The sequence below is a fragment of the Diplodia corticola genome, assembly GCF_001883845.1.
Source record: "Diplodia corticola strain CBS 112549 chromosome Unknown scaffold67, whole genome shotgun sequence".
Lineage (NCBI taxonomy): Eukaryota > Fungi > Ascomycota > Dothideomycetes > Botryosphaeriales > Botryosphaeriaceae > Diplodia > Diplodia corticola.
Genome location: NW_017971546.1, coordinates 74,032 through 100,358, shown reverse-complemented (window position 1 = coordinate 100,358; position 26,327 = coordinate 74,032). Strand labels below are relative to the sequence as shown.

General features: G+C 59.2%; 12 protein-coding genes across 12 annotated transcripts; 7 read left to right on the top strand and 5 right to left on the bottom strand.

Annotated features, from left to right (window-relative positions):
• Positions 1–1,928: 1,928 nt before the first annotated feature.
• Positions 1,929–2,687, top strand: BKCO1_6700030 (ureidoglycolate lyase; the record flags this gene model as incomplete). Its single annotated transcript, XM_020278344.1, has 1 exon — positions 1,929–2,687. One exon carries the CDS (start codon positions 1,929–1,931, stop codon positions 2,685–2,687), a length of 759 nt encoding a protein of 252 aa, XP_020126310.1.
• An 809-nt stretch (positions 2,688–3,496) lies between these two features.
• Positions 3,497–6,409, bottom strand: BKCO1_6700029 (uncharacterized protein; the record flags this gene model as incomplete). The annotated part of the gene is made up of 1 exon (XM_020278342.1): positions 3,497–6,409. One exon carries the CDS (start codon positions 6,407–6,409, stop codon positions 3,497–3,499), a length of 2,913 nt encoding a protein of 970 aa, XP_020126324.1.
• Positions 6,410–7,130: 721 nt separating this feature from the next.
• Positions 7,131–9,073, top strand: BKCO1_6700028 (eukaryotic translation initiation factor gamma subunit; the record flags this gene model as incomplete). The annotated part of the gene is made up of 2 exons (XM_020278341.1): positions 7,131–7,216; positions 7,282–9,073. The coding sequence occupies 2 exons, from the start codon at positions 7,131–7,133 to the stop codon at positions 9,071–9,073; spliced, it is 1,878 nt and encodes a 625-aa protein (XP_020126333.1).
• Positions 9,074–9,569: 496 nt separating this feature from the next.
• On the bottom strand, positions 9,570–10,882 carry BKCO1_6700027 (gpi anchored protein; the record flags this gene model as incomplete). Its single annotated transcript, XM_020278340.1, has 4 exons — positions 9,570–9,920; positions 10,101–10,294; positions 10,359–10,430; positions 10,489–10,882. 4 exons carry the CDS (start codon positions 10,880–10,882, stop codon positions 9,570–9,572), a joined length of 1,011 nt encoding a protein of 336 aa, XP_020126330.1.
• Positions 10,883–11,477: 595 nt separating this feature from the next.
• On the top strand, positions 11,478–12,346 carry BKCO1_6700026 (dynactin arp1 p25 subunit protein; the record flags this gene model as incomplete). Its single annotated transcript, XM_020278339.1, has 3 exons — positions 11,478–11,625; positions 11,692–12,131; positions 12,197–12,346. The coding sequence occupies 3 exons, from the start codon at positions 11,478–11,480 to the stop codon at positions 12,344–12,346; spliced, it is 738 nt and encodes a 245-aa protein (XP_020126329.1).
• A 699-nt stretch (positions 12,347–13,045) lies between these two features.
• On the top strand, positions 13,046–14,614 carry BKCO1_6700025 (protein kinase; the record flags this gene model as incomplete). Its single annotated transcript, XM_020278338.1, has 2 exons — positions 13,046–14,107; positions 14,180–14,614. 2 exons carry the CDS (start codon positions 13,046–13,048, stop codon positions 14,612–14,614), a joined length of 1,497 nt encoding a protein of 498 aa, XP_020126332.1.
• Positions 14,615–15,282: 668 nt separating this feature from the next.
• On the bottom strand, positions 15,283–16,667 carry BKCO1_6700024 (glycoside hydrolase family 18 protein; the record flags this gene model as incomplete). The annotated part of the gene is made up of 5 exons (XM_020278337.1): positions 15,283–16,114; positions 16,196–16,323; positions 16,375–16,388; positions 16,442–16,507; positions 16,559–16,667. The coding sequence occupies 5 exons, from the start codon at positions 16,665–16,667 to the stop codon at positions 15,283–15,285; spliced, it is 1,149 nt and encodes a 382-aa protein (XP_020126331.1).
• A 2,326-nt stretch (positions 16,668–18,993) lies between these two features.
• BKCO1_6700023 (er-associated proteolytic system protein der1) lies at positions 18,994–19,839 on the bottom strand (the record flags this gene model as incomplete). Its single annotated transcript, XM_020278336.1, has 3 exons — positions 18,994–19,163; positions 19,214–19,595; positions 19,648–19,839. The coding sequence occupies 3 exons, from the start codon at positions 19,837–19,839 to the stop codon at positions 18,994–18,996; spliced, it is 744 nt and encodes a 247-aa protein (XP_020126326.1).
• Positions 19,840–20,401: 562 nt separating this feature from the next.
• BKCO1_6700022 (histone H3) lies at positions 20,402–20,998 on the top strand (the record flags this gene model as incomplete). Its single annotated transcript, XM_020278335.1, has 3 exons — positions 20,402–20,537; positions 20,597–20,721; positions 20,780–20,998. 3 exons carry the CDS (start codon positions 20,402–20,404, stop codon positions 20,996–20,998), a joined length of 480 nt encoding a protein of 159 aa, XP_020126325.1.
• Positions 20,999–21,457: 459 nt separating this feature from the next.
• BKCO1_6700021 (polysaccharide deacetylase family protein) lies at positions 21,458–22,891 on the bottom strand (the record flags this gene model as incomplete). Its single annotated transcript, XM_020278334.1, has 5 exons — positions 21,458–21,578; positions 21,635–21,777; positions 22,007–22,349; positions 22,466–22,684; positions 22,734–22,891. The coding sequence occupies 5 exons, from the start codon at positions 22,889–22,891 to the stop codon at positions 21,458–21,460; spliced, it is 984 nt and encodes a 327-aa protein (XP_020126328.1).
• A 294-nt stretch (positions 22,892–23,185) lies between these two features.
• Positions 23,186–24,299, top strand: BKCO1_6700020 (isopenicillin n acyltransferase; the record flags this gene model as incomplete). The annotated part of the gene is made up of 2 exons (XM_020278333.1): positions 23,186–23,194; positions 23,280–24,299. The coding sequence occupies 2 exons, from the start codon at positions 23,186–23,188 to the stop codon at positions 24,297–24,299; spliced, it is 1,029 nt and encodes a 342-aa protein (XP_020126327.1).
• A 571-nt stretch (positions 24,300–24,870) lies between these two features.
• Positions 24,871–26,139, top strand: BKCO1_6700019 (glutathione s-transferase; the record flags this gene model as incomplete). The annotated part of the gene is made up of 4 exons (XM_020278331.1): positions 24,871–24,873; positions 24,934–25,230; positions 25,309–25,908; positions 26,062–26,139. The coding sequence occupies 4 exons, from the start codon at positions 24,871–24,873 to the stop codon at positions 26,137–26,139; spliced, it is 978 nt and encodes a 325-aa protein (XP_020126301.1).
• Between the last annotated feature and the right edge of the window lie 188 nt (positions 26,140–26,327).

Here is a 26,327-nt window from a genome sequence, read left to right as displayed (position 1 = left end):
CGTAATCGCCGCATCAACCACTCAACACCAAAACCACTTCCATATCCACAGCCCAGAACAACAAGATCAAACAATCCAAACCATGGCCTCCACCAACACCGGCTCTGGCCACGCCACTGCAATCGACACACATCCCCCCGCCACCGTCCCCGTATCCGCACGTTCCCACACGGACCAAAATGTATAGACATTCCCCGTACTCTAAGCCTGCGCCGAGGTCTTTTTTGCTTATCCTCTTGACATATGCCTCGGGTGCACAAAAGCAACAGTTTGACAGTGTCACCCCGCACAAAAGAGTGAGTCGCGAGAATTTGGCCTAGACCGTGGAGTCGAAGTTAAATTCGGCGCTAGCCATTGTACGTAATTTATTTGACTTTGGAGCCCTCACTTATGCCATACAGCGTGACCGACGCTGAATTGCATCGAAAATGCCATGCGATTCTGACCGGACTGTCTGCCTCTCAGTCCAAATGCCAGCATGCCGATTCGTACATGCCGCAACAACACCTTGCTCTCAACAGACACGCCGAACACCATGTCTTGTCTACGCGAATGAGAACGACCGAGCACCAGACCCGACGACGAGGAAGACATGACAACGCTGGCCAGCCGACGGCGACAGCCGCTGTCCCCGTGACACTGGACACGATGAGACCACCGAGATGCCGACCGACCCGTTATCTCTGACTTCTTCGGTCAAGCCACCGAAAGTCTCGGTTCTAGCAAAGTTATCATCACGACCGTGGGCAGTCGGACGTGTCAGACGTCGTCGAGAGAAACTTCGACAGCGAGCAACAAGGGAACAGGGGAGACCAGTGCACTCGACCACGTTGACCGAGGACCCAGATAAGGTAGGTGTTAAGGTTAATCCCTAAGCCACAGCCATGGGGGAGCCGTTGCGCTGGAACCCGCCGGAGAAATCGACTGAAACCGGACTTTTCGCCAGAGCTCAAGATGCTGTCCCTGAGAAATAGGCACCGGCCGGGGAAATGGTGGAAACAAGAACAAGGGGCTAAAAGTCTGGGGGGCCAGCCTCACCCACGACGGCACAAGCCGCCAAACGGGATGCCTGAGGGCGGTGACGGGAGCGGTGGTTGTGGGGTTAGTGTTGCTTAGTGTCTCTTGAACCGTGACAAATGTGCATCCGTCGTCCTTCGATTCGCGCTCCACCGCCTCTCCGATGCTCCTTGTGGCCATCAACGAATCAGTCGCACCTGGGGCAAGTGATGAGGCTCTCGCCGAACGTTTGAGAGATTGACGCTAGGTTTTGGGCCTCCCATCAGCCCTAGCCGAAATTAGTTGAGGCTCGCCGTGGCCGCAGGCCCATGTGCGTCATAGACCGCTTCGGATAATGTGAACTTCCCCATACAATCCCCACTACACGGTGTAATATGACTCGCTGGCCTGGGCCTCCAACTGGGCTAGACGAACGACCGTCGCCCTGGAGGATACACTCTCTTCGCCATCCTCCACCACCAAGTCCGCATCGCCAAGCAGCCGACCCCGACGTTCCAAGGGACCATCGTCTGTAAGCGAAAGTTATTTATTCAGTTGATCGGGGGGCCTCTCCGGATGCCATCCGGCGGGGATTCGCGCGGGATGCGCACAGGTCAAACTTAAGTTAATCTTACTGCTTGACTCAACTCGCGCCATTAAACACGCCGAATCGGGGTCTTCGCTGAGCATAGTATCGTGATGCCAAGCGATACGAGGCCTTGGCCTGGGAAACGCCTCTCCACCAGAAACAGGTGCCTGTCAGGCCTCACGCCGGATCGTCATGCTGGGAGAGATTCATGTTAGTCTGGCCAAACCTCTATAAAGCCCGTACACGCCACGCCGGATGGTATGCTCCTCTGGCCAAAGCAGACTCCGCAGCCACTCTTTCCTTTCCACCCTCCTCCACCGACCAACCACCAACCACCACCACCATGAAGACCTCCACCTCCACCATCCTCCTCGCCGCCGCCGCAGGCCTCGTCTCGCAGGCGTCGGCCGCGGTCCAAATGGACGTCCGCTACAGCGACAACATGATCGACGTCGGCAACCTCGACCTCTTCGCGCAGACGTGGCAAGTCCTCTACGACACGTCGGGCAACCAGCGGTCCGTCATCACCGACAAGTCGGTCGGCACGGACAACAACCCGTGCACCTCGCAGCACGACAGCGACCCGGACCTGACGGTCAAGATCAAGATGAACGGGGCGTGGGGCCAGACCCCCGGCCTGAAGCAGAACCAGATGCGCGACGGCCTGATCCAGTCGCTGTGGGAGGTGCTGCGCAACATCGCCGACCGCAACAAGTACGACGTCTACGGCGGGTGCTCGGGCTTCACCTGGCAGGAGGGCACCGCGCGCGACCCCAAGTCGCCCTGCGGTCCCGTCAGCGCCACCTCGTGCGAGGCCGCGTGCAAGGACGCCAGCGACGTGGCGCACCAGGTCGAGTGCTCCGTCGTCACCACGGGTTACCGCGTCCCCAGCGAGCTGCGCGTCACCGCCTACATCGACGACCAGCTGCAGCCCGACGACCTGATCGTCAGCATCGAGGCCGCGTCGAACCCCACCACCGGCGGCTGCGGCATCGAGGGCGAGATCGCAAAGGCCGTTGCTGGCTTCATCCCCGTCGCGGGCGGCTTGTTCATCCAGGGCATCGCCGTCGGCTGCACCGGCGTGCCCAAGACGACTACGTAAAGAGCGGAGGACCGTCGGGAGGAATTAGGGGCGAGCTTGTGCCGTTGTGCTTTTTTTTTTTCTTGTTGTCGAGCGTTTTGAGGCCGAGGAGGCTGGGGAGCATGTATGCGATCAGAAAGAATACCAAATGAATGATTATCGACGTCTCAGATTTTTGATCTTTCCTTTTTTGCCATGAATCGGTGAGAGTTGCTTCGTCTGAAACTAAGAGGCGTTTAGCTTGCTCTGGCTTTTGCAATCGGAGTGGAGCAACCGGGTGGTATACGTACAACCATCTGCTGGGGACACCTTCAGAGTGGGACCATGTATGGTCTCTGGTCGCCATGTCACTCACTCTTCAAGCCCCACAACAAAGAACGCTCATCTCATCCGTCTATCGTCCCTGCCCGAACCTACGCCACAAGGGGAACTCCATGAGAGAGAATTTGAAGCCGAATGACCATTGAGAAAAAAGCCGTCGAGCTACTACAGACTGAATAGCTCGGTAAAAAGTCAGAATTGAAAAATAAACACGGGTATCCGTTACACCATCCAATCAACCACCTACCATCCATCCATCCATCCGTAAAAAAAAGATAAAAAATCCGTTATAGCCATAGAGTCATTTCCGCTCAGAGAGCTTCCACCAAAGGAGCGGAGCGGACGAATCAAGTCGAACAAACGCTCATGTCGCCTTCATCTGCACCAAAAGTCGAGCAATCCGCATCGTGCTTGAATGATGACCGAGAGAGAGAAAGAGAAAAAAACAAACAAGACCACCCATACCTACAAGACCGCCCGTCCGGAGAAAGGTAAAAAAAAAAAAAAAGTTACATGACAACACACTTCTCATCCTTACCCGGGCCACCCTGTCCGCTATGCCTCCGGCCGTGGGGAGCAGCGGGCGTGCTGGGCCCCGCTGCTGCTGCTGCTGCGCTGCCAGCCGCCGGCGCCGGCTGGCTCGTTCTCCTGCCGCGGCCACTGGGCCTCCCGCCAATGAAATAGCTCTGACCCTGGCTGGTCGACGCGTAAGCGCTTTGTCCACGCCCATGGCCGGGCGTGCCGCCACCGCCTCCTTGCGGCGGGTTCGGCAGGCCCTGTCCCTGTCCGGGCACGTATGCTGGGGAGCTGGCCGCCTGCTCGTACGTCGGCGGCGGCGGTTCTTCGCCGTCGACCCGCGGCCGGTTGGTCTGGACGTTGTTGCGGCGCGGGGGAATGAGCGGCCGGACGTCTGAGCCGCGGATGGGGTCGGTGATGCGGCCGGGCCGGCCGGCGTTGGAGCTCGCTTCGTTGGAGAGGAAGTTGTGGGAGAGCTCGTTCTCCCGCCGCCGGCGCTCCTCTGCCTCGCGCCGGTGGCGATCGTCTTCCTCTTCCTGAAGCTGCAGAGCCAGTGCGAGGTCGGCATCCTCCTGTTCGGTGCCGGCCCCGACCGTGCCGTTTTCCTGGGGATAGGTGATGCCTCCGCCGTTGGGGAAGCCACTGGTCTGCCGAGGAGGCTCGTCATCCAAAAGGCTTCGGATCGGCCGCTCTGGACCCGTCCCTTGGTTGTGGCTGACTGCTCGGAAGTCACCAGAGAACATCTCGCTGCCTCTACCGCTGACATCAACCAGACTCTCCCACACTATCTCCTCGTGGCTGGAGTAGCCCGTGTCAGTGACCAGAGAAAACACCTTCTGAGACTGAGGCTCCTTGTAGATGGTGGAAAAGTGGTCGTTGCGGAAAAGAATGGCAAATTGACCAGGCTTCAAACTGTCCTTCATGACCTTCAAGCCATAATCGGTCAACTGCGTTGGGTATCTCTGTAGGAACTCTTTGATTGCTTGCAAGTCTTGGTACAGGTTCTGTTCCTGGGGCGACAAGCCCGAAGTCGAGAGCCTTGCCTCAAGCTCTTCCTCGTGGAACTGAATGTTTTGCGCGTCTTCGTAAGTCTTTGCGGAGCGGCCAAAAGCCGCATAAGCAACCGAGTCTGGAGGCGGCATCCACCCGTGGATCAAAGGAACATTGAAGGTGCTGTAGAGTCGCATCTCTCGGGTTTGCTCAAAGCTGCCAGGGTTGGACTTTCCCTGTGGCGTGGCATGGTCAATCAAATCCTCGGACCCAGTCGCGACAAACTGCGGGTTGACATTCATTCCGGTGTGCAGCGCGAGTAGGAAAGCATACAGATCACCCACGTCAGGCAATTCCTGGGCGGCAGTGCCTCTTTGACCAGTGATCAGCTCGTCAAACACGGCGTCCAACAGCAAGCCAAGGCTGATGGTCTCCCTTGTCTTCAGGGCCTCCAACAAGCTTGACTGTTGACGCGGTGGAGTCGAAAGGACCAGCGCATTTACGAGAGCCAAGAGAGGACAGGGGCCATTGGCGTTCTGCGTCAGAACAGGGGCTTCGCGCAGGTTGTTGGTATGACTGTCGAACCATCGGATGTGCTTGATAGAGTAGTTTTCCTTCCTCTGCCTTGTGTCTGGGGATTCCTCTCCGGCGGGACCATCAGCGGTGCTGATGTTTTGCGAACGCGATGGCGCCTGTTCGGCGGTAGTCGACGACGTTCCCGGCCGAGGAGGCAGCGGTGGAGCAGTCTCTGCGGCGGGCTGAGCGGGAGGCTGCGACTGGGCAGCAGCCTTCGCGGCAGCCTCACCTCTGTGCCACTCCTCTTCTGCTTGCCTCTCCCTCTCCTCCTGCAAAGCTCGCTCTTGTGCCTCGGCGGCCTCACGCTCTCTTCTCTCCCTTTCGCTCTTTTCCCACGCCTGTTGCTCCTGCCATGTGCGCCTCGGTTGAGCATCCGAGTCTTCCGGAAGGCCACGAGTTCGCGAGCTCTGCCCGTCCAGAGAGGAGACGTCCATGCCGGGGTAGAAGACGCTTGAAGCATCCGAGTCATGGCGCTGTGCATTTGCCGTGGGTGCGGTCGGACTGACATCAGCGGTTGTCTGCTTGACAACATCTCCAGGAAGACCCGGAAGAGGCTTAGCTCCCGGTGACTGCGCCTTGTCCTCAGCCGTGTTTGCCAGAGACATGTTTGAAAACTGCTCCACTGGGGTGCTGTTGTCCAAAGGCATCTCAATGGGTTCCTGGGGGATCGACTCTTGTTGCGACCAGGGTTTGGGCACGCCATCCTGTTCTGCACTTTCGCCCGTCGACTGAGACTGGATGTTCAGGTACGGGTTCTGCGATTTGAGGGTTATGGTAGGCCGGCGCTCGGACGCGGCAGTCGCGGGGGACTCCGATGCTACGTTCGTCGCAGGCGGAGGCGTCGACACAGCGGGAACAGCCGGAGGCGAGGCGGTAGGCGGAGGCGGCGTGGCCAGTGCAGGCGGGGGCGACGAGACTGAGGGCTGAGGGTCGGGCTTCTTCTCGTCGGTCTTCTCCTCAGCCTTGGCTCTGTCGTCCTCCGAGTCAATGGATATGCGCGGGGCGGGCGAGCCACCCGGAGGCCCTACCCTCAGCAAGGCGGGCAGCTCGTCGGGCTTCGCCTGCTGGGACGAGGTCGGACGATGGCCACCAGGCCTCAGCGACGCGGGAATGTTGCCCTTCTGGTCCTCATCGTCGTCGTCGGGCTCGTCCCAGTCAGAGGAGGAGCTGATGTCGTCGTCGCTCTCGGAGCGGCGGGCGTCTTCGTGCGAGACAAATTGATAGCCGTTGGCGTCGTGCGGAAGTGGCGGTGGGTGCTCGTCGGGCGGAGTGGTGGGATAGGGAGGATGGTAGGTAGCCTGGGAGAGCGGGGGCGGCACAAGCTCCGGCTTGCGCACCATGGCTGTTGGGGCGGTGCCTGAAGATCGGGCTTCGACGTGGTGCGGCTGGATTGGCGTTGGACCGGGGCTGCAAGCAGCTGGCTGGCTGTCGCGGTCTGTGCAGTCGGCGGCTTTGGGTGTGGGCAGGGCGCGGCAAAGGCGACGGGGAAGGCGGCAGGCGACGGTGCGAAATTCGAGCCCTGAGGCGGCGGGAGCTACGGCGGGGAGCGACAGGTGGGAGCCTGGAGGTTATAAACGCGTAGCTTCACCGGGGACCGGCGATGTTGGTTGGTCGCTCCGGGGGCCAAGATGACGACGCCGCGACAGGCACCGCCACACCTTCGGCGAACGCGCCGGGGTCCGCATTCACCTCTCGCGCCGCTGACTACGGGCTTGGACGGCCGACTTTTTGGTTCGGCGGTCCATTCTACGCCCGGACACTTGGCTCGACCAGTACCACTGCTCTTCACAAAGTAGATGTGCATGTGCGTCCGGACGCTTGCGGTGGCGCCAAGTGCAGCGGCCGCGACCGCGACTATTCTTGGACCCTGCCCGCCCTCACCGCCCGGCGTCATTCTGCCGCGCGCAAAAGATAATTCAACCACCCTCCGCGACTCTTCAGCACCCCCCCGCTGCTGCGCCACTGCCCTTCCTGCCGCCTCGGTGCTGATCGCGTCCCCACGCCGCCACCGCGACATGCCCTGATCGCTCGCCGCGCTGAAACACTGCACAGCCCCCCAACATGCATACCCGCATCCGCCCGCATAGCTACGTCGTGCTGCGCCTGCCCTCGGGCCTGCTCAAGGTCCTCGAAGTCGTCCCCAACACGTAGGTCGATCGATCTGAGTGAGCCTTCACTTGCGCGCTCGGGCGTCTGACACTGACCTAGCCAGCACCGTTTCCATTGGCAAGTTCGGCTCCTTTCCTGCAAACCACCTGCTCGGCCGGCCCTTCAACGTAACGTACGAGATTCTTGACCGGGAAGATGGCAAGGATGAGACCGAACTGCGCATCGTGCCTGCTTCCGAGCTGCATGAGCATGTAATACAGTCCGAGGATGCTCCCCCCACCGAAGGCACTCCCGATGTGACCCCAGACGGCGATGCGGCCGAACCCGCCAGCGCCGAGTTCGACATTGTGGGCGAGAACGGCGAGGTCCTGATGCGCAGCAATCGCCTGACCGTCGACGATCCCTCTCGCCAGACCCTGTCCATGGAGGAAATCGAGGAGCTCAAGAAGGCTGGCACTGGCTCGGGCAAGGAGATTATCGCAAAGATCATGGCGGCGCACAAGGCCCTTGATGAGAAGACTGCCTTTTCGCTGGCCAAATATACCCTGCGAAAGACGAGGAAGTATCTCAGGCGCTTCACCGTCCTGCCCATGGACGTCTCAATGCTTGGCGAAGTCATGATCGAACGCGAGGGCCACCGCGTCATGGACTTGCGGGAGGAATCGCAAGGCTTGATCGGCGCCTGGGCAAATATCCATTACGGCGGAGCCTGCGAGCTGCAACCGAGCGACACGCAGGAGGGCGCCTTCGTTGGAGGAGGCCGCTGGCTGGTCGTGGACGACACCGGAGGTCTGGTCGTGGCATCTCTTGCTGAGAAGATGGGCATTCTGCATCCGCCGGAAGAGGACGAGTTCGACGACAGCTCGGAAGAGGACGACGTTCAGCCCGAAGATCAAGAGATGGCTGATGCACCGGCTGCCGAGAACCAGCAGGAGGACCAGCCAGCGGACGAAGCGGCTGATGGCACTGCACAAAAACCGAGATCGTTCCCTGCGCGCTTGAATGCAAAAGCCGTCCCAGCCCAGTCCGCATCAGTCAACACCCTTACTCTTCTCCATGCTCACGCCCAACCGAACGTCGCCCTCCTCAAATACTTTGGATACGACGCCGCATCAGCAACACCAGCCACCACACATCCTCTCTACTCACACCTGAAGACGCTCTCCTGGCTCCAGCTCATCGCCCCGGAAGATGATGTCGCCTACGCAGAACCTGACTCGGCCACGCCAGAGACTCTGGCGACATGGAAATCAGGCAAGCGCGGCACATACTGGCGCAAGCGGCGCCGGTGGGAGCGCACCAAGCGCGTCGTCGACGAAACCCGCGCCGGCGGCTTCGACGGTCTGATCGTCTCCTCATTCATGGCACCCGCCACCATCCTCAAGCACACCCTCCCCCTCCTGCGCGGCGGCGCCCAGGTCGTCGTCTACAGCCCGACCATCGAGCCGCTCACGGAGCTCATGGACCTGTACTCCCGCGAGCGCAAGACGGCATACATCAACCGCACAATCAACCCCAAGACCAACGCCAAGCCTTTCGACCCGGACACGGCGACGGAGGAGGAGCGCAGGGAGTTTGAAGACGATTTCCCGCTCAACCCCACGCTCTTGCTCGCCCCCGTGCTGCAGACGTCGAGAGTGCGCGCCTGGCAGGTCTTGCCGGGCCGCACGCATCCCATGATGACGAGCAGAGGTGGGCCGGAAGGCTACGTCTTCTCTGCGACCAGGGTCATGCCGGCAGGAGGCAAGGTGGAGGCGCGAGGGAAGTTCACCAAGAAGAAGAGGGTGGCTGTGGAAGAGAAGGCGGAGAGTACGGCCGAGGAGGGGCATGAGGCTAAGAAGGCCAAGGTCGGAGGGGAAGACCAGCAGGTAGCAGAAGCTGCGGATACGGCATAGGCGGGTTTTCGGGTGGGTTTGCAGCCCCGATGAGATGGGTCCTTGTAAGTATTTGTCAGGAAGACCAAACAAAAAGTAAAAGTGCATATTATCTACTTCTGGTCGCGTTTTGGAAGATCAGTGATGACCGCCGCACAGTGGGTGGCGAAAAACTAATCCATCTACATGCGCAGTGGAATCTATTATCTACATCCAGACATCGACTTCAGTTGCCTACGAAGAAAGGGTGTTTATATCTACAATTACGTAGGTATTTTCAGCAGGCAAAAAAAAGAAAAGAAGGAAACTAGGATTCATCAGTTCATATGAGCAGATCGTACCTCATCGTCAAAAAGAAAAAAAAAAACAATTGATTCAGCCCGCCCGCCCACCATCCATCAGTCAGTCAGTCGTCCGCTCTACCCACCTACCCACCCACCCACCTCATCCGACCTCACCTCACCACACCCGACCCATCGATCCCATAGTACCACTCCCCCCACTCCCCCCACTCCCCTCACTCCACCTCCTTCATCGCAGCAGCACCATCAGCATCGCCATCAGCCCTCTTCGCCGCCGCAGCCCTCCGCCTGCGGTACAGCCAGGCGAAGACGGCGGCGCCGACGACCGACAGGCCGCCGAGGATGGACCCGATGGCTATGCCGGCTTTGTCGGAGGCGGAGAGGGTGGTTGATGATGAGGAAGAGGAGGAGGTAGAAGAGGTAGAAGAGGTGGTGGTGGCGGTGGATGAGGAGGAGGAAGAAGAGGAGGAGGAGGAAGAGGAACCATCCGAACCGGTGTCGAAGTCTGACGCCGTGACGTTGAAGCAGGGGACTTGGGCGGAGAAGGTGGATGCTGTCACGAAGGTCTGTGGAGGGGGGATGGTGGGTTAGTTGGTGGGCGGACTTGGAGGTGTAGGGAGGGGGGATGGATGAGAGAGGGAGAGGGAGGAGAAGGAGGGAGATGGAGAGAGAGAAGGAGAGAGAGAGCGTTTAGGAATTGGCTTGGGCTTGGGCTTGGGCTTGGGCTCGGATGCACGCGGACTTACAACGTCGGCGCAGGCGTAAAACGTCTCGTTCTTCCCGTCCTCGTAGCTCGACCAGTACTCCAGCTGGATGGTGGCGTTGGTGCCGGCGGCGGCGGTGTCTGGCAGGTCTTCCAGCTTATAGCACTGGTGGCCGGGCTCGACGGATGAGACGTTGGCGACGACTTGGGTGGAGAAGTCGGTCTCGCTGGTGGGATCTGGTGGTTTTGTCGTGTCAGCGAGCGGGGTATATGGCGGATTCGAGGGCGGGCGAGAAGGTACCGTTCCCGATGGCGATGTGGAACTCGACGTTCCAGGCATCGTCGGCGATGGTCAGAGCAACGGAGCCCTGGTCTGAGGGGAGTTTTTGGTCAGTGTTGTTGGTGTTGTTGTTTTTGAGTCTTGGGCCTACCCAGCGGGAACTCAGTCCTGTTGGTCACGCCGGCGCTGGTGCCGCACGGGGCGGTGTTGTCCTGCGACGCATCCCACACGCGGTCGGATGGCCAGAGGAATGCGACGGGACCCATGATTGATCCCTCGGCTCCGGCACCGTGGACTTCGGCGGCGGCGGCCAGAGCGCAGCCGGCCAGCAGAGCGGTCGCAACGTGGGTGGTCGAGAACATGGTGACGATGGGCACTCGTTTGGGTGGTGAAATGGTAATTCTGACGGAAGTGATGGGGGGATATATAGATGGAAGTGGTGAGGTCTGGGCGAGGAGTGGGCCGGAGCACGCCGGCGGGAGAGCGTCTTCCCTGCCGATTGCGACCTTGGCTGGGCCGGCTCGCTCACCCTTGCAGGACGGCATGGTGCAGTCTGGCGGTGTTGGCAGACGTCGCACTGGGTCACTGGAATTGAGCGTGAGTGGTGGTGATTGGCTGCTTCGCTTAGCATTTCCGGCTGCTGCTGGCGTTGGCTTGGGTATGGGACCACTGTCCAACCCTCGTCCCCGCCCAGAACCTGCTCTCTGCCTAGGCTGCGAGCGCGCGCGCTAACAATGCACAGGCATGAGACGGACGCCCCCGTCTGGCTTGTGAAAACGGGGCCAGGACGGCGGGCGAGCGACTGATTGGACGGGATCTTATTAGATCATCTGATAAGATCAAAACTCTGATCAGCCGATATCGTCGCCGAGCCCGCTCCACCACCTCCACTCGTCCAACTCCGCACCCGCGCAGAGTCATGTCTCTTGGTTGCTCTGATGCGCCACTGCAACCCAAGCCCGGACCGTCATGCCACTCTCCACACTCTGCTTGGCCGTTCGGGTCGGTCATGTCGGCTCTGGCTTAGGTCCGAGCTGCTAGTAAATCATCTATAAATCGTCAATCAGCCCCGACCATGTCCGATCCCGACCAACCTCGTCACCACCCGGCGATATACATCCTCCCTCACCAATTCCCGCAATGCTTCCCATACGGTGCCTCGCCCTCGGCGCCCTCGCCGTCACCGCCGCCTCCGGCCTCACATTCGACCCAGACTGGCCGCTCGACCTCCTCACCAAGCGCCAGGACGACATGTCCGAAGCCGAATACAACTGCCACGACAACTGCGGTACGTATTAAACCATCCCACATCTCCCTCGACCCTCGAACCAGCACACCAACAAGAATCCCCTAGGCCAAGCAATCAAAGCCAGCCGCGGCACCGACCCCTGCAACGACTCCACCTTCACCCACGACTACGCCGCCTGCCTCCAGTGCGCCGGCCCCGCCAATGAAGACATCTGGAGGTACTACGGCGGCAGCCTGACCAGCGTCGCCGCCGACTGCGGCCTGTCTACCACCCCGGCCACCGGCACCCAGCCCGCCGTCTCGGCCGCCATCACCGCCACGTCTGCCGCCTCCACCGCCTCCGCCGCTTCGGGCTCCGCATCTGCCTCCGCCTCTGCCTCTGCCTCTGCTACCGGCACTGCTTCTGTTGGAAGCTCTTCATCCTCGACTGCGGCGACGACCGGTAGTGCGGCGGCGACGGCGGCGGCTTCGGATTCGGGCTCTTCTACTACTGCTGCTGCTACCGCTGCTACTACTACTACTACCGCGTCCGCTTCTTCTGCGGCTGTGAGTGCCCCCCGCTGTTGTCTCCCTGTTGTCGTCTTCTGCGTTATCTGACTTCCGTTTATTAGAGCTCCGACGTGGCTGCTGCCTCTGCCAGTGCCTCTGCCAGTGCCACTGGTGCGGCGGCGGCAGGCAGCGCGAGGTGTGGCGGCTGGGTTGGGGTGGTTGGGTCGCTTTCGGTTTCTGTGCTGGGGTGGTTTGTTATGATTGGGCTTTAGGGTGTAACGGTACGGTATGATTTGGAGTAAGGGTAAACCTTTTTCTTTGGGGGGAGAGGTGTGGGTTCTCGAGCGCTTGTAATAATGGGTAAAAGACAAAAAGGAAATATTCTTGAGAAACAAGTACGGCGCTGCAGCTTTTTTCTAAGTGCGACAATTCTCTTGTAAACAGGGCTTTGCACACATTTATAATTCGTAGGTAAGGAGTAGGGCTATTGTTATTGTTTTAGTTATTCGGCTATTACTGTCGTTGTTTAGTTGCTTATAGCAGTAGAGAGTATATATATAGGCTTAACCGACTCTAGTAGGACCCGTTTGGCACTTTCCCGTCGCTGCGGGCGTGCGCGAGGCTGAGGGCGCCCGAAATGGCGCCCGAGCTGCACCTCGCTCTACATGGCTGCTTACCCGGCTTACTACTTTAGTACTTCCTCGGCTTTCCGCTTTCGTCCACATGGCGTGTAAGCCTATCGCTACTTTCTTCGCCAAAAGAACGAATAAGCACGAGATGTTTTTAGGCATCCGCTGCCTTCGGGGCTTATTAGCCACCGAGTACGCCTTACATCGCAAGGCTTAATGGAAAATTTCTGCCTGTCGACGAGGCTGGGAGACTCCGGCATATAAAAGCTATAGGTTACTAAAAGTATTAACATGTCTCTTCTGCAGGTTTCTCCCCGTTTCCCTGGCATCATTCAGCCATCCATGGAGGAACTTGTCAATCATTTTCAGAAACATGCTCAGGTCTGGGAGAAGGCCGATCCCATCGAGGCCGATCGCATCGAAATCTCCGAAATATGGGAGAGTATCGATTCTGCAGGCGAGCCTACTGTCAAACACACGACGATCGACGCCCACAATCTCAAGCAATGGCTAAACACGACCAGACCGGACCCAAAGAAACCGTCCCCGTTCCTCTCCCGATGCTCACTACGAATTGTGTGGGTCAAAATTGACACAAACGAGCACGTGCACTACATGTCGGCCAGCCAAATAAATACCGTAGTGAATTCCTTCGAACTCAACCTGGCATACAAGTACTACGGAACATCCGCTGCCGGCGTGACGGAGTTCTCTCAGTACAATGGCTCACGCATCCCATCTCAATACGCATTCAGCCTCCGACCAAAGACGGCGGCAATCTGGGCACGCGAGCCTGAGTCGAACACCATCCAGGCCATATTCTTCACGGTGGAGGACCACATCAAGTCGTTTCAACTTCTTCTGGATCGAAATTGGAGAATGTTGGACCAAGACATGTTCATTGCCTTTCTTTGTAGTACTATGATTGGCTTACAAGTTGATCAAGCATTGACCAAGATCAATGAAGATATCCAGGGTATTGAATACCGGACAGGGGTTCATGGGTGGAACACTGACCTTACAAAGCTGGCGCCGAATGGGTTGGAAGCTCTGTTGCAGAAGACTGGTGCTATGTCTACGAAGGCGGTTTCTTCTCTGTGGAAGTTGAGGATCATCAAAAATCTCCACTACTTCGTCTCAGAGCAATTGGATAGCTCAGTATCCACAGAAGCGCTTACTGATGACCATCATAAGCCCCATGACGATAGCGAGGACAAAGGGACAGCCGAGGATGAGGGTGGACCGCCGGGAGACTGCACCGGAAGACAAAACGACTGGTTCAATGCACGACGTGAGAGCTACGGTCGGCTCCGCAGTGTAATTGCACTGCTTGAGAGCCGTACCCAGGAACAGCACAACAGAGTGGAGTATCTTCAGCAGCGAGTCCAGTTGCAGACTCAAGTTGTAAGTAACTACAACCTTTCCCTCTCATTCTGTAATCATAGCAGAGACTAAGAATACCGTCGGTTGGAATAGATTGAGAGCCTCATCGATCACTTGGATAACTTGACCGTGCTCGCCCAGACAGAAGTTTCCAACCGTATTGCGAGTTCCAGCCATCAGGAAACCTTTTCGATGAAAGCGCTTGCTACGGTATCGATGGCATTCCTCCCGGCTACGTTTGTGGCCGCCTGCTTTGACATGTCACTTTTCAAGTGGGATTCCTCTGAAATGAGCGGAGTCGTCTCGCCTCGGATATACCTCTTTTTCCTCGTTGCAGGCGTCCTGACTGGTTTTGTGTTTTTGATATACTGGAGATGGATGGTATCACAGAAGAAAGAGCACGCAAGAGAAGCAGAACACACTCCTTGGACGATGGAAGATGACAAGGAGAAGACGGTGATTGACAACGTCATTGAAACAAGACGATGGGTAAGCAAGAGCTTATCGCCGGCAATGCGCGCCAGATAGGGCTGATGTTTTTGCCTTTATTGAAATTACCTCATCTCCTTCCAAGTTCCTAGTAGGCTTTATAGAGAGGGCGTCATAATAGATAGTTGGAACACTTACGCGGGTAGGCCCGGCGCCTTTCAGATTGGAATGGAGGCTGAGCGCCACGACTCATGGTGGGATCGAATCAAATACCTGCATCGCAATTCCACCAACTCAACCCTTGTTGTTATCCAGCAGTGAACTTCCTATTCAGCCTTCGTGCCTTGAAGGCTTACAGATTACTACCTAAACGAATTTCCATTCCCAAACGTGTGCAAGTATTTAACAACTAAAACCTACTATTAGTTGGTGATCGCAAAAGGTCATAGGATTCCGCTACCCATGTGAAGTGACTGTACGGCCTACTTTATTTCGTATCCAACCATGGCGGTGAGAATTGTCTACTATGGGAAACGAGACACCGGAGCTCTACTCTATACGGAATGCGGGTGCACGCACGAACGAAAGACGGCCCTAAACCATACCAACGATAAATCCAGCCAGCCGAACCGATGCAGCCATCTGCCATGAAAACCCATACCCAATCATCCGTGTCGACCGTTCATCAGAAACCCGCTCTACTGCATCTCCTCCCCTCGCCCCATCCACCTCCAGACCCAGCCCACCACCCCTCCTCACGTCCTCGCTCAAGCCCGAAACTCAACCCCTCTCCACGCAGTCCGGCCACCATACCCGCCACCACAAACCTCAACCTCAACCTCCGCCTCCGCCTCCGCCTCCCCCCCCTCCAACGCCACCAACTCCCCCTTCACCTCCCCCAAAAACCCCCCATTCGCCACCGCCTGCGACGCATCCCACACCATCACGCCCCCAAACGACGCCCCATAACCCCCCCCCACAAACTCCAACACGGGCTCCAACTCCCCCGCCGCGAGATACCCCGACCCCGCCGCGCCCTGCCCCCCCGGCACCCCGACGAAAACCTTGACCTCCCCCGCATTCGCCGCCTCCGTCCGCGCCCACTCGTCCCACGTCGCGTAGTTGAAGTTGTTCTGCTCCGCGGCGCCCGGCACGAAGCTCTGCACGCCGCAGTAGTTGTTGTAGAACTGCACGAAGACGGCGTCCATGGGGACCGCCCCCGTCCCGCTGAGGAACGCGTCGTCCGCCGCGTCCGGGTACGGGCACTGCGGGGCGGCGGTGAGGAGGCGGTGGCGGCCGTCGCCCGCTTCGACGGTATCCATCAACGTGCGCAGCCGCGCCGCAAAGGGCGAGATGTTGCTGACGGTGGACTCGAAGTCGAAGTCGAAGCCGTCGACTTGGGCGGCGCCGAAGGGGCGGAGGGTCGTCGTCGTGGTGTTGGTGGTGTTGGTGGGGGGTGGGCCGAAGGCCGCCCAGATCATGTCGGCGGCGGTGACGGCGGCGTCGGCGGTGGCGAAGCCGCCTTCGGTGTAGGTGGCGCCGCCGATGGAGAGGAGGATGGTCTTGTTGTAGGTTTGTTGGCAGAGCGGGATGTCGGTTCTGTTATGGCGGGAGGGAGGGAGCGGGTGGGGTCAGTTTATTTGGTTGGAGAGAGAGAGAGAGTGTGTGTGTATGACTTACGCTAGCTCGGGACAGTTCAACAGTTGGGTGCCGTTGAACGTGCTGCACTTGTCACCCTGGTTGGCAAAGTTGAGTTGAGGGTGGCCGGTGGAGTCGGAGATTGCGGTCATGAAGGCCAGAGGGATAATCTGCGCGTTGTGTGAGCATATGTCTGCGTGCGAAGACGCCGGGGTTGTTACATCGATGTCAGTGTCTGAGCACGTTTCTGTCAGCACTATGTATCACTGGTTGCAGAGGTGGGCGTACTGTTGCAGTAGTAGGCAAGCCTCTGCTGAGTAAGGTTCCCGCTCGATTGGCCGTAGGAATTCTGACCTGTATGCTGTCAACGAAGAAGTCATCGAAGAAATGTGAGCAAGTACCAACCCCAATAGACAGCGACGTTGGAGCTGGATGTATTGTCAAACCCAGCCTGAACACCCTGCAGGGCAGCAAGGCCCACTGCGAGTGAGGCCAGAGCAGTCGTCGAAGGCATGCTGGAAACTTGTGTCGAGTTTCGCAACCTCACAGTTCCAGCAAATCCAAAAACCGAGGAACAAAGACGTCAGGGTACCAATGCACAGTTAGACTGCGACGAGGACTTTATATCCAACACATCAGCAGGGACAGGGCCGCCGTGATCTGTGCCACCGCCAGCAACGGCAAAAACACCTGCGCCCAACTACAACAGTAACAATCGTCATGACGGCCTCGTGGCCTGAACCATCTGCAAAAGGGCCCAACTGGGTGTCGTGTTGGCAGCAAAGCATGAAGGGGGAGGCTTGCCATGGCCACAAGCGCAGCCGACTTCCCATTCCCGGAAAGCCACCCCAGCCATGCAGCAGGTGACAGCGGGCTCAGGGAACCCGGGCGCCGGGTAGTCTGAACAAGTTGCGTGACACGCGCGCCGCGGCACGAGAAGGCGGCCCGGTCCAACATTGCCGAGGAGGGCAGGGCGAGCGGTTCGAGACGGCCGTGTTTCAAAGCCGGTGTCTCTGCTGGAAGAAGCATGATGCGATCTCGTGCGGAAGGGGGCGGTGGCCCGAGGTACTGGTCAAAAAGCGCGACGATGGCAGGGCGACACAGACGTCAGGCGCAAAAGCAAACTGACGGGGGAGCGAGGTTTGCCTCTCTCCAAGAGCCGAGAATGTGTTGTGCCAACCAGGAGGGAGTTGGACAGGTTCTGGAGCAGCGAGGAGTGTGGCGTCTGTCGGGCTCTCCAGATTAAGTTTGAAGTAATTGCCCATTTGGGGTGGAATGGGAACTGTGGCTTGTTCTGCGGGGACGATTACGTATGGGCACGATTAGAGAGAAGAAACAAAGATTGGGGGCATGATGTGGCACAAGGCAGTCTCATCCAATCAAGCCCCATGTTGGCCTGGGCGCATTGTGCTCTCGCCGGCGTCAACCACAAGGCGCAGGGAGAGGTTGGTCTTTTCGAGTCCATGTGCAAGACAGTCCGCAGGGGCGGCTTGGAAATAAAAGACGTTTCCAGTCGGGCAAGATCTGGCCAACAGCGAAGCAAGGAAACAAGAAACCGGCTGCGTGCAGGGCTAAGCATATTTTTCATGGCCGTATGTAGCTTGAACGTGTCTGGAAGGAGTTGGAGACGACAAGGTGCATATTGCTTCTTCGGCAGATGCGACCGAGGAGGTTACACGCAAGCATCCGGGAGCCGGGATGACTTCTGCCAGCGTACGTACAGGAAAAACCACCTACCAGGAGTGCCGGGCACATGGTATGGTCGACACGCGTTGGTGAGGAGCCAGTGGGGTGGGATTGGCGGCAACCATGCTGAGGTCCGACAGGGATGCGCTGATACCTTCCTATTTGCTCCTCAACACCGAGACGTCCACACGAATGCCCCGATCAACTGACGGATGTGTCCGCCGTCATAGCTTGCATGTGGCTGGTAGCGCTGCAAGGTACCCAGCGCTTAATAAGCTGCACGTCGCTGCGGCTCCGGAGCGCTTCATAGAAGAGGTCGAGGTCTAGGCGCTTGCTGCATCGTCTAGGGCGGCGGACCGTGTCTGACATTGCTGGTATTTACCTGGCCGAAGTCTGGTGGAGATTGCGTGTTTCGGTGACGTGCAGCCGTTGCATTCTTGTCACCCGCTCGGCTTTGGCGCACACGACCTTCCCCACTCAACCCGTCTGCCATCAGATTGCCCTAGCATTTCTTATCATCAACGAACGATGACTTGCATCGCCCATACTTGGGCGACGATGAGGGCCGTTTTGGGATCGAAGGCCGACGACCGTGTGATGACTGGCCTCGATGACCAAGGCCCACACTTCAGTATCAGGATTCATTCAACATCGGGACAGCGACTGGACTCCTGTAGCTTTGCTTGGTTGCAGACAGATTCCCCGACAGAACACGCACGTGCCGGTGAATGGGCGAAGGAAACAGAAATGCGACGTTCGCTCACCTGGCCTGAGGCTACCGGAAGTGTCTCATACTCTGCAGCCCGCATGCGGGATGATTCACTCGTAGGCGACAAAGTAGTAGTTGCGACGCAGGCATGTACTAAGTCAACATGGTTGGGGTAGGCTGGGAGGTTGTTTGGCATGTGAAAGAGCCAGCCCTCAGCCTCGCGCTGCCAAGGCGCCGTTCAGCAAGCCACACGTCTAGAATCGAGGCGCATTAGCCAAATAATGTCAAGGATCCATTACCTATGTACACGGAGAATACTAAGTCTCCCCAGATCCCGAACTCCGGAAGGTACCCAGCAACGCCGTAAACCCACAAATTCCGTGGCGCCGGGTATCTCTCAAAGGCCACCACAGCCCATTGCCAAAAACGCCTTCTTGGAACATGCCTATCTCAGTTCCGGAGTGGGCACGGCGGCGATGTCGCGATCAATCACCTCGGCAGCCGTTTCCTCAGCCGCCGGACGACCCTCCCAAAGACGAACCCACCAGGAAGGGGGATCAAGAGGGCGCTGGCCGTGATTCATGGGCGGGTAAACGTCGTTGAAGAAATACCACACTGTTACGGCGTTAGCATTGGCACCGGGGGGCTGCTTGGAGCAGACATACCGTGTCCGACAACGATGCCGAGCATGTCATCCTTGGGAACGGTCCCGTGCAAGACCATGCTGAAGAGGGCGAGCACCCACGGCAGGAAAGGCGCCTTGAAGACGACCAGACCGAGGAAGCTTAGGCTGGTGTCTGGATTCTTGCGGCTCCAGATGTAGACCAGGGTGCTGTTGAGGGCGGAGCCGAGGAAGCCCATGGAGAACATGGGAGCGACGACGAGCAGCACGGCCGAGGCGTAGGCCAGGAGCCATGAGAAGTGGGCGGGCGAGCGGCCGAAGCCTTCTTCGAGGAGGCGCGAGTAGCGCTGGAGAAAGAATACGTGAAAGAGGAGGTCGAGGCTCAGGGGACCGAAGTAGAAGAATGTCGAGACTGCGCGCCACCACTGCTGGGCGATTAGCATTGCTGGGAAGGTGGGGTTTGCGGCTGAGGCGCACCTGGTGCTTGTAGATGACAGCGCGGTAGCTGTAGAACAGCTGGAAGGGCGAGATAACGTGGCACTGGACCAGCACGCTGAGTACAACGGTGACGGTGGTCCACCAGCGGGTGCACACGGGCAGCTCGTAAAACCATTGTTCGAGCGGCAGCTGGCCCACCATGCCATCACCACCTCCGAGCACGGCGGCCATGATGCCTGGGACGGCGCGGGTGGTAGAGCGAGTGCGGGAAAGAATGCGCGGAGCAATAGGCAGTCGGTACAGCGCGGGCGGAAGGCGAACGAAAGACTGGCGGTGCGGTTGGTGGGAGCGAGTAAAGGCGAGAGAAAGAGAGAGAGAGAGAGGGAGAGAGTCAAGGGCAAACGTGGACTATTGCGCGGATGCGGAGCTTGGGGCGGCGATTAGATAATGGCTGCGGGCGCACAGGCGGGCGGGCCTGCTACATACGTACGGTTGCCGCTAAGAGACTCGAGCCGAACAACAACGCGCTTGTTCGCCCAAGTCGCGTCGCCTCGTGCATCCCACATCCATCTCCACCGCATTGCGCCCGCAGCAAACTGTCCCGCCCCAGCCCGCGTCTTCGTCTCCGCTTCGTCCAGCTCCCGGGCGCGCTCACGCTCTCGCGCCCCGCCCCGTCCGCTCTGGCATTGCATTGCCCGCCGCCGCACTCGCGACTCATGATCACGGCATAGCTCGCACATCGCGTCTCGCACCCGTATCTGCCAAATAACCTCCCCGCATCGCGTCGCATACAATGGCCGGAACAAAGCAAAAGACGCGTCCGTCCCGGGGAGGGCGTCCGTCCACAGGAGGAAAGTCGAGGGGCCGGCCGTCATTGGCCTCGCAAGCTACTCCAGCAAAGAGAGGCCCCAGGTCGTCTGGTGTTTCCGGTCAGTCGTTGGCTTGCGCATGCTGTCGAATCTTGATCGCTGACCGCTCGTTCGCGCAGCCGGCGACCCCACACCGAGCAGGAAGAGGTACCGCCACAAGCCCGGCACCATGGCTCTGAAAGAGATCAGGCGCTACCAGCGCAGCACCGATCTGCTGCTTCTGAAGCTTCCTTTCGCTCGTCTGGTATGCTGCTATCCCTGGTCTCTTCTCTGGACGACCATCTGACACGCGCGCTACCCAGGTCCGTGAGATTGCGCTCAACCTGCGCCCCGACGACGGCTCAGTCCTCCGCTGGCAGTCCCAGGCCATTCAGGCGTTGCAAGAGGCCGCCGAAGCATTCCTGGTCCACCTGTTCGAAGACACCAACCTCTGCGCCATCCACGCCAAGCGTGTCACCATCATGCAGAAGGACATCCAGCTCGCCAGGCGAATCCGCGGTGCCTGGGGCGGTCTGGGCTGAGAGAGTAAAGCTGGATTTAATAAAAAGGTGCTGGCGTCTTCGGTTTTTGTGTGCCACGGCCTTCTTCGCCGTGCATCGTTCTGGCTCACTCGTTTCGGACGCATCTGGAAGGTTATCCAGCGAGTAGTCGGCTAATTGTGTCTGGCGGTTCGTAGGGGTGGTTCTTGTCTACAAATAAGATGTGAGCGCGAGCTGGAAAACCTCTTTACTGAAAGCAATGGCGTTTTATGGTACTCAAAGGTTAGTGGGAAGATATCTACAACTCAACATGTCATCTCAGGCTTTAATGACTGCGATTCCACTTTCAGTTCAGACGGTGCATCACGGTGGGGACAGAATTAACCCACCTACATGGTTCAATCTAGATGTATTTACATCTACGCTGAGATATCTGCTTCGACTGCCTACATACACAGTTTCTTGTTGCACCCGCTGTGCAGGCTCAAGACCGGCACAGACCTAGACATCCACGCCGCCCTCAACCACGGCGCCAGGGATCCGCCCCTCTTTGAATTCGGTTGCCATCTGGCCGAAGGTCATCCACTCGACACCCTCATGCCTGTTGATGTATTCGATGAGGCTGGCATTGGAATTAACACGGCCATAGCGCTTCATCCTTTGTTTCCTGAAACTCACCGTTCATGCATCAAGATGACCTGCGGCTTCCCGCTGACTTGCGGATGGATGGACATGGGGAAGATGAAGCTGTCGTACTCGCGGTATGCGAAGTCGAACTGCTCGCGCCACAGCTTCTCCACGACGGCCGTATCAACGAAGCCCTTTTGATGGGGGAGTAAGAGTAAGCCAATGTCTCGGGCTCCCGACAATGCACAACACCTACCGACATGGTCGCAAGCATCGGCTGCAAGGGTGGCCAGTCATCCTGCCATTCCCCCCTCTCTCGTCAGACACAGATTCGAAAAAAAAGAAAAAGAGAAAAAAAATCAACTCTTCCTCTCTCTCTCCCCCCGCCGCCCCTCACATCCCCCCTCAACTCAGCCCACTCACCAAATGCCAATTCGCCGGAATCTCCACCACGCCGCTCGGCCGTATCTTGCTCATCGGCCGCATCCAGTGCTCGGCCTCCTTGGCGCGGTCCGTCTCGACCCAGGTGTGGCCGCCGCCGCCGCCGCCGGCGCCGTCGGGGGCCCAGTACGGCTGCAGGTCGTGGTGCATGAAGCTGTGGTCGTACTCGATGCCGAAGCGGTGCAGCAGCGGGATCAGCTCGTCGCTCGCCTGCCACGCCGGCGCCGTGTAGCCCGCGGGCTTCTTGCCCGTGAAGGCCGTCAGCACGGCGACGGATTTGGCGAGGACGGCGTGCTGCTGTTGCGGGGTGAGGTGGAAGGGGTGTCTGGAGGAGGGGAGGGATCAGGGGGAGTTTTTGTTATCATATATCGGCAGGAGGAGGAGGAGGAAGAGGAGGAGGAAGAGGAGGAGGAAAAAGGGATGGGGGAGAAGGGTACGTACTCGTGAGTGTAGCCGTGCAGACCGATCTCGTGGCCTGCGTCTCGGATCTTGGCCATCTGGTCCGGAAACGACTCGACCGTGTGGGCGGGGCTGAACCACGTCGCCTTGATGTGGTACTTGTCCCAGAGGCGGAGCAGGCGGTCAACGCCTACGGTGGCGCCGAAGATGCCGCGGGAGACGTTGGTGGGGTTTTGCTTGGAGCCATCGCCCGTGTTGATCCTGAAGACGGACGTCAATGTTGAGTTTGTGGATGCTGCTGCTCACATACCAGTTGGCAACGGCGTCGACGTCGACTGCGTACGAGTTAGCTCGCTGCATAGCGAATGGGGCAGGCCAGCACTTGCTTCCATATCCGACGAGCACGCGTTTTCTGCTCATTCTGCGGCCCAGGGCAAGCTGTTGCACGGACACGTAGAAGTCGGCCATTGGTGTTGGTTGTTATATTTCTACATGGCGTCGATCAGGCGGCGCGGGCGAAGAACCCCGCTTCCCAACGAGGAATGCAACGAGCGGGGGTTTATGTGCTAAGTTACATTACCAGCGTTTGTCCGTCAGTTGTACGTCGGCGACTGCCCAAGGCGGCCGAGCTGGCATAGGTGGGGTATTCCGGCAACCTGTTCCTTCTGCCGCCGGCGCAATCTATGGATGCTCTGTATTATTATATTTCAGCCACGCCTCGTCCCCCAGGATCAAAAAAGACAACGATAAACGAAGCTCAAGATGCTGCAGGTACATTGCTCAGGCACACCGTACGAGGCAAGTCTTCAGCTTCTGAACAAATCTCTCATACACTACTGACGCGCTTAATTCCCAGATTGGGCGCACGCACGGCAGTCTGGCCCGTAGCCAGGTCGAGGGCAGCATCGCCTTCTATGCCATGCTCTTCAAGGAAACGGCCAAGCTCGACTGGCCGCAGGTGCGCTCGACGGCGCTCGAGTTCGAAGCAATGGTGCTCCGCAAATGGCCGGCCTATCTCGAGGAAATGCGCGGCATCGCGGACGGGGCGGGGGTCGAGCTGGCCGACGTGCTCGCGCTGAACGTGCGCACCGAGATCGCCTTCGGGCTGTTCACTGACGGCTGCACCATGCTGGCCTGGCACTCGCCCCAAACCGCCATCATCGCCCAGAACTGGGACTGGCGGCCCGAGCAGCGCCCCAACCTGATCGCCCTCAGCATCGCGGCCAACGCCGCCAGCAGCCTGCCCGCCATCAAGATGGTCACCGAGGCGGGCATCATCGGCAAGATCGGCATCAACAGCGCAGGCGTGGGCTGCACGCTCAACGCCATCCGCGCCGTGGGCATGGACCCAACGCGCATGCCGTGCCACCTCGCGCTGCGCTGCGTGCTCGAGTCGCCGTCACGCGACCAGGCGGTGCAGGCGCTGGACCGGCACGGCGTGGCGTCGTCGTGCACCATCAGCGTTGCGGATGCCGACTCGCCCGCCGTCTGCCTCGAGTGGAGCGCGACCGACGTGCAGAAGCTGTTCGCCGCAGAAGAGGGAGCAGCCCAGCCGCGCCGCATCTACCACAGCAACCACTACCTCGTCGACCACCCCGCCGTCAAGGACACGGTCTACCTGCCCGACAGCATCCCGCGCGTGCGCCGCATCCGCCAGCTGAGCGAGGCCCTGCCCGGCGCCGACGCGTCGGTCGAAGAGGTGCGCGGCCTCTTCAAGGACGAGCAAGGCTTCCCCACGAGCATCAACCGCAAGGCCGTCGCCGCAAAGGCGTCCGAGTCGCTGTTCAACATCGTCTGCGACCTCAAGGCCAGGAAGGCCCATGTCACCGAAGGCCGCCCGACCGAGGCGGGAGAGAGCTTCACCATGGAGCTTTGACGGATGCGGCATCGGATATGTATCTCTTCGCGCGTCTTCTGCAAATATGAGTGTCAAGTATTATTCGGAGGTCCGGACCGGCTCGGGACCCCATCGAGGGTCCGTTCCTCGTTCCTCGGGAGCCCAGCACGGCACCAGGCAGACCCAGCGTGCCAGGCAGAGCCAGGCGCGGGGCATGGCCGGTTTATCGTCTATCGCAACCGCCCTCGACCCCTCATCCCGCCCTCATCCCGCCAACCCTCCTGCCCTGTCAGCCCTGCGCCCCCGCCCGCTGAGGGGGCGCCAGGATCGCCTGCTATTCACTCGGCAGTGCCAAGGGAGAGGCTCGCCCTACGTACACAGTAAGCCTCCGCAGCTCGGCGTTCGGCACCAGCCAAAGGCCGCGCTGTCCGGCTCATCTCGTCCGGTCGACTATTGTTAACTACAATTGATAATAATCCCTCCGCCCTCTCTGCCTTTGCCAACACCTCTGATCCCGCCTTTCTCTACTCTGCCACTGCTGCAAAAGCTGCTGCTGCTGCTGCTGCTGCCAACGCATTGCAAAACCTGACAACCGCAACCACCCGCGACCATGGTGCCATCTCACCCCAGCCCTTGCGCAAGACATGGCAATTATTAATCTCTCACTGCGCAGACCAGAGACGGCCCCCGCCAAGCCGACGAAGACGGCACCTTCAGACGCCAGGCCTCCAAGTTCCGCAACTTCATCCCCTCCGAACAGTTCCCCGCCGAGGGCGGCCACCGCTATGTCCTGTACATCAACTACGGCTGCCCGTGGGCCCACCGCGCCAACATCGTGCGCACCCTCAAGGGCCTCGACGACGTCATCCGCCTCGTCGAAGTCGACGACATGGACCGCTCCGCCGGCAAGGGCTGGTTCTTCTCCGGCCAGAACGGCGGACCCGACAGGGATCCCGTGACCGGGTGCAAGGTGTGTTGACAAACCCACCACCGCCCATCACCAATGCCCCGCCATTGCTGACAGGAAGCCAAACGACGTCGCGCAAAGTACCTCCGCGAGCTCTACCTCCGCGCCGACCCCCAGTACGAAGGCCGCGTGACGGTCCCCACCCTGTGGGACTCGCACCGCAACCTCGTCGTCAACAACGAGTCGAGCGAAATCATCCGCATCCTCTACTCGGCCTTCGACCACCTCCTGCCCCCGGACCGCCGCGAAGCCGCCAAGGGCCCCGCCGCCCTCCTCCCGGACCACCTCCGCCCCCAGATCGACGCCATGAACGCCTGGGTCTACGACACCATCAACAACGGCGTCTACAAGTGCGGCTTCGCCACCGCCCAAAAGGCCTACGACGCCAGCATCTACCCGCTCTTCGCCAGCCTCGACCGCATCGAGCGCCACCTCGCCGCCAACGAGGAGCGCCGCCTGCCCGGCCCCTACCTCTTCGGCGAGCACATCACCGAGGCCGACATCCGCCTGTTCCCCACCGTCGTCCGCTTCGACACCGCCTACCACACGCTGTTCAAGTGCAACTTGAAGATGATCAGGCACGACTACCCCCGCATCGACCGCTGGATGCGCACCCTCTACTGGGACGAGACCGAGCGGACCGGCGGCGGCGCCTTCAAGGCGACGACCAAGGTCGAGAAGGTGAGTCTCAAAGGAAGAAGGAATAATACGACGTCTCCACGTCATTTCTTTTTTTTTCCCACCCTTCGTCCTTCTCCAAGAAAAAATCGGAGGGGAGTGAATATCCGGGGGGGAAAGAATTGACATTTTCTGATAACGCCGCCGTGCTTTTAGTGGAAGTGGGGTTACTCGAGGGTTGCCGGCAACGGCGTCGTGCCCGCCGGCCCCGAACCGGCCATCTTGCCGCTTTGAATCCGACTTTACTTGCTTTGCGTCTCTCCCTGGCTTGAATCATCGTTTAGCGGGTTGGTGGTGGTGGTGGTGGTGGGAAAAGAAAAAGGAAAGAAGAAAAAGGGGGAATCAGTGGTGGGGAAATGCGGCGGGAGGTTGGTTTTCCAATCACGATGATTATTGGGGTCACTGGGGTTTGGGGGGGGGGG